Raw genomic sequence first — 6,000 nt, 5'->3', positions numbered from 1 at the left:
TCCACACTAAAATGGGTGGCAGGGTTTTGTAGTTCAACATTAAGAGCAAACTTGCCTTACTTAAATTCTACTTAAGAAAGCTTTTGCTGTCTCCTAGCCCTTCCCTTAAGGTATAAAATCTACCGAAGTACTTCTAAAGTGCATATTTCAGACATTGAAAACAGCGCTGTGATTTGCTTCACAATAAAGTGGCCTGAATCAGAGAATGCCTTCCTGATATGAGGGGCTGCGAAGTTCCAGTTCAGCTACCATCTCTTAGGAAACAAGCCTTCTTATTCCCACAAGTTATACAACCTGTGAAAGCCACAGAACAGCTTTCTGAAAGAAAAAAAAAAAAATGATGCCCACTTCTGCTGTGGCAACTATCTTCTCGTACCACAGTTAATGCATCCTTGAGTCCTGGAACACTGAAAACTCAAATGACGCTTTAATTTCCAGGAAAAGAAAACGGCGGAGGGCTTGTAGGAATAGTCTGAATTTCGTGAAATTAGACACCAAGTACAGGGGCCCGTCAAAATTCCCGGGTTTAGAAGGGGGAGGGGTGGGTTGTTGGGAAGGGGTGGGGGTGGGGGGTGAGGAAGAGAGACAATTTTACGCAGCAACCGCCTATTGCTTGTCCTCTTGGGGGTCGCCAGGGAACCCCGCCTCCTCCGGAGACCTGACTCCTTCGGGGAGCAGGGTGGCGCGCACTTTCCTCTTCTCCTTAAAGCGACCCGAACGCGAGATCTTCAAATTTCGACGACTGTTGCCCGATTTCTCCCCACACAACTTGTCTGGCTTGTGGGGCTCGCCGGCGCCTCCAAGGAGATTCGGGTGCTGGTTCTCCCGGGAGCTACTACTCCAGTCCGGGCTGGGCGGCGCGGGCTCCCCGGGGGCAGGCTGAGCCGGAGGCTGCGCCCCCACGGCGGCTTCCTTGCTTTTCTTCCGGCTGTTAGTGAGCGATTTCCACCAGGGGCTGGAGCTGCCCGTGCCGCCGCTGTCGGCCATGGCCAGCCGGCCGTGGGCCCTGGACGCCCCGGGTGTGGAAGCGCCTCAGCTGCGGCCCCTTTCTCGGGATGGTCTCTGGCGTCCACGCAACACCTTGGCCGGCTTCTCACCGGAGGCCCTCTGGATGGAAGCCCTGGTGGCGCCCTGTGCCAGGGAAGAACACAAAACTTGGTTACCGGGTTGATCGAAATCATGCGCCCCCCACTCCCGTCGCCTTCCCTTCCCTCCACTGGCAGCAGATCGGCCCCGGAGTGAGCGCTGGAAGAAGCCAAGAACCCGCAGCCCCCACCTAGCACCACCGCGCGCGCGGGGTTGCCGGAGGACGCGTGCCCTCCAGGGCGCCACCAACTGGTTTCACGGTTCAATCTTGGCAACCCGGTCCTCAACCCTTGACTTTCCACCAGGGGAAGTGCAGAGGTCCGCGCCTGAGGAGTAACCAGGGTAAGTTCTCGGGGATATGGATTACCCGGACCCAAGAGGGCGACGGCCTGTTCTGTCACTCTGCCTGGCTGTCGAAGGACACCCAAAGGTGACACCCGGCCCAGGACGGCCTCCTCGAGGATGCACCTGGGAGAGCGCCAGAAGCAAACGAGTTGCATTGCGCTATAGGTGAACAGTAATCATTAGACCTCCATCAAAAAGCATCGACATTTCCCACAAACATTTTCGCTCCATAGACCATTATTTCGCGATCCTTTTCGATGTGATTTTCCCGGGAATTTACATGCCAGTAAGAGTGAAGGACAAGCTCATGGTGTTTTGCTTGGTCTCCTTTACATGGGGCTTTGGGCATAATTCCTGCCTTATGACTCTCAGAGAAGTACGTCTAGACGTAATTTTCCTTGCAAGTCTCCACTCCATTCTTTCTTTCAGCCTTGAGAGCAATTTTGCATCTCTATGAAGCTAACCCCAGCTGATGGTTGAGAGTAGTCCAAGCGGTAAACCGCCTTCCCTCTTACTGCTGTGTTAAAATATGCACCAAGTCTGTTTGCACCAGGGCACTCTTAAGATTTTAGTTGACAAATTAAAGGTGGTTATTTTTCTTGCGCACTTCTCTCGCCCAAAGGAGTGAGCAACCAGGAACTCCAAAACAATCTCTTTCTTCCCAGCTTTTAAAATAGCCCTCTGCGGAGCGAAAAGGGTTTTTAAAGTTGTTATTGTTATTGTTATTAGCATTAGCATTAGCATTAGCATTAAATGTCTGTGCTGGGTCTATCTGGCACTAACTGCCTGAAAGCTCAGGATTTACTTGCTCCGCGACTCATTTCTGAGCTTCTGCTAAGTTCCCTTGTATCCTTGGAGCCCAGCACTCCTGGCATTCGCTTGCGCGCCAGAGAGCAACATTTCAGCTCGGTTTGCTGGGGGTCCTCCTACCGGAATTGCAGAGAGAGAAAAGTCTGATTTTCTACCCTAGGCGGCGCGGCAGCCTGGGCTCAGAGACAGCGGCACCCACTCCTTCTCAGGACACTAGTGCAGCGACTTGAAAACAATGTAAGGAAAAACTCCCCAAAGTTCTTCCCGTGCAGAAGGCACCCACAACCCTCAGGCAGTTGGCAGCTGGGTTTGCAAACACCCTGCCCCCTCCTACTTTCAGATCAGAAAAACACCCCAAATTATTTACTGGTGGTGTTAGTGGGGTGGTCCTGATGATGCTTTCTGTCTTCTACCCTACACTTTCTTCTCCATCATCGACTTTGTGTGCAAGGAAGGGCTTTTCAGGAATTGAGCAAAGAAAAGATTGCAAATTATCCAATGTACACAGATCGCCTGCAGCTCATAACTTCTCAGGAGCCCGGCGAGCACCCCAGAGTGACACCCCGGCGCCAAGGTCTGTCTTGGCTGACGCAGAGTCACTCTAACTGCTCACCTGCTCGGGCTTCTTCCGACCCCCGAGACTTCGCGCTGCGCCGGCCGCCCAGAGATGGCTCGCTCGCAGCAAATTAGAAGCCCGGACGCGGCGTCCCTCTGCTGTCTTGAGGAGACCGGGCTGCTTTCTGGAAGTGTGCTAGCCCAAAACTCCGCACCCTAGCTAAGCTAAATGCGGCTGCTGATCTTCCAGGACGCTTTCAACTTCTGCTCGCTGCTGCGGTGGGCGGTGGCGGCTGGAGGGCTTGCCGGGCTGTGTACTCCGACAAGAGGGCACCGCGGCGAGTGGATACCAGGCTCGCTGCCCAGGTGAATGCCAGGCAGGCTTTCCCGGTTAGTAGCCTTTCATTCTCAGCACGACACTCTTTCCTGCTTGTGTATCCCGGGAGCTGCTGGGAGCTGGGGCGTCGGCTGCCCGCTTGGCGCGGGAAAAGACATCTGCCCACCTGCTGGTTATTCGCCAAGTGATTCGAGAAACCAGAACCCCAGGGCAGGGGGTAGAAACACACACACACACACACACACACACACACACACCCTCCAGAACCAGCAGGCGGCAACCGCTGTTGCAGGTGCAGGTAGGAACTTCGCTTTCCCGCCCCCCCAAGGGATAAGATTGGATCAGATCGCGTAGGCGGCGCCAGCATCGGGACGCACGATTGGAAAATGGTTGTGCTGAACCACTCGCCGGCCCGATCCGCTAAGAAGAAACCGTGGAGGAGCCAGGAGGCCGGGAAACGTAGGCTGTGGCTGGGCTCTGTAGATAGATGTTGCCGCATGGCTCCCTCAGCCCCTACAACATTCCCCCACCTCTGGACCTTCAACCGCGGCCACTCCACTTCCAGGATCCTAAAGTTTTGTAACTCACAGGATCTGTTTCATAGCCACGCAGAATGTGCAGAGTTTCAGTCACCTTTATTTAAAAGTTATGACATTAGCAAACTTGCTGTGTGCCAGGCAGGCGTTTTCTGGGAATTAACCCATTCACGTCTCCCAGCAATCCTAGGAGGTAAGTTATTCTCCTCACTTGACGGGCCAAGAAGCTCTAGCACAGCGAGGGTAGAAGGTTGCTTATGGCTGGCTGCATACTTGATAGTGGCAGAGTCGAATCTGAACCCAGGTCTGACTCTGCCTGCAATAGGGTAACTGCTGTGTTATAGGCAACCTGTCTGTCTCTTGTGCCCTTAGCTAAATGAGGATGTGAATCTCCTTCTCTCAAGTGTGCAGTTCAGTGGCCAACCCCCTTCCCCCACACTCCTCTTATAAGTCCAGGAAGTGGACCAGTGGGTTGTGTCAAGGTTTGGAGGGTTCCCTCCCTGTTCTTCTTTTTCAAAGAACTATTTGCTGTTCCTTGAACTCATGAAAACTCTGAAAGGTCTATGAATGATGCGTGAGCATCAATTTCAGAAGTGAAAGTTTTAATGCCTACCTCAAATAACTTATAACTTAGAATTAAATTAGGTGAAATATAGAAATAAAATTTATAGAGTATTTTAGTGCAAGAAAAAGGATACAAACTTTATCTTATTTACTTCTTAGTTTGGCATTGTTGGACTTTGTTTTTTTTTATTTTTTTTTTTATAAATTTTATTGATATATTCCCCATACAATTGCAGCCCCCCCATTCTGACCCCAATCCCTCCCCTCCCGCCCCCGCCCCCCTAAAAGTGTCTCTGGTTCATAGTTTTTTGTTGATTTTGATTTTCACTTTCTTATATTCATTTTCCTGGTCCCTTATTTAAGTTTTCTAGATTCCTGCTATGAGTGAGACCATCCGGTATTTTTCTTTTTCTTTTTGGCTTATTTCACTGAGCATGATCCCTTCCAGTGCCATCCATGTTGCTGCAAATTGCATGTGTTTATCTTTTTTGAATGCTGAGTAATATTCCATGGTATATATGTACCACATCTTCTTGATCCAGTCATCTATTTTTAGGCATTTGGGTTGTTTCCAAAGCTTAGCTATTGTAAACAGTGCTGCTATAAACATAGGGGTGCAGGTGTTCTTTGGAATTGATGTTTCTGTGTCCTTTGGGTAAACACCTAGGAGTGGAATTGCTGGATCATATGGAAGCTCTATGTTTAGTAGGTCCAGAAATCTCCACACAGCTTTCCACAGTGGTTGGACCAGTTTGCACTCCCACCAACAGTGCAGAAGAGTTCCTTTTTCTCCACACCCTCGCCAACATTTGTTGTTGCTAGTTTTTTTAATATGTGCCATTCTCACTGGTGTAAGATGGTATCTCATGGTAGTTTTGATTTGCATTTCCCTGATGACAAGTGATGTTGAACATTTTTTCATATGCCTGTTGGCCATTTGCATTTCCTCTTCAGAGAAGTTTCTTTTTAGCTCTTCTGCCCATTTTTTGACTGGATTATTTTCTTTGTTGTTGTTGAGTCTCATCAGCTCTTTGCAGATTTTTGTGATCAGTCCTTTATCATTAGTGTTGGGTGCAAAAATGTTCTCCCAGTTGGTGGGGTTTCTCTTTGTTTTGGTTACTGTCTCTTTTGCTGTGCAAAAGCTCTTTAATTTGATGTAGTCCCAGCTGTTTATCTTTGGCATTGTTGGACTTTGTAATGTCACACACACCAGTGCATTTTCGGAAGCTGGACATTTTCATCTATTTATTGGGATGAGTTTTATAGAGTAAACTTTCAGCTGTAGTACCCTGACTGAACAAACACAGGCCACCAACTCTGAGGGGAGGAAGGGTCAATTCATGATAATGCCATCCATTACAGATGAAGACTCTGGTCCAAGGAAGGTCTTGTCATTATCACCACCAGGAAGTTGTGGGGCTGATATGCTACATTGTTTGCTGATCAAATGGGCAAAAGAATGAAGACATTTAGGAAAATAAAATTTCTGCCAAATGGCTTTGTATCTTGAATAATTTAACAAAGGGCCAGCACTTTCTTAATAAATATTAAGCGTTTACTAACTACTGAACTTAAAATTTCATTCTCTTACATCCCCCACTTTATCAAACAACTTTGAATATTTGTTATGTTGTTCATTGCTTACTGATAATGACTTACAAATAATCCTTGCATGCAGGGAAGACATTTAAATGAAGACATGAAAGCTTACAATCCATAATGCCAACCTTTTGCACTTAAAGAACTGATATGACCCACATGACCCTA

General features: G+C 48.8%; 1 protein-coding gene across 1 annotated transcript; it reads right to left on the bottom strand.

The window, feature by feature from the left end:
* Window positions 1-606: 606 nt before the first annotated feature.
* Window positions 607-987, bottom strand: PRR15 (proline rich 15; the record flags this gene model as incomplete). The annotated part of the gene is made up of 1 exon (XM_084229574.1): window positions 607-987. One exon carries the CDS (start codon window positions 985-987, stop codon window positions 607-609), a length of 381 nt encoding a protein of 126 aa, XP_084085700.1.
* Window positions 988-6,000: the final 5,013 nt, after the last annotated feature.

Source organism: Talpa europaea (genome assembly GCF_964194135.1).
Source record: "Talpa europaea genome assembly, chromosome: 3".
Classification (NCBI taxonomy): Eukaryota; Metazoa; Chordata; class Mammalia; order Eulipotyphla; family Talpidae; genus Talpa; species Talpa europaea.
The sequence above is the reverse complement of the archived record's forward strand: the minus strand, read 5'-3'. Positions and strand labels throughout refer to the sequence as shown.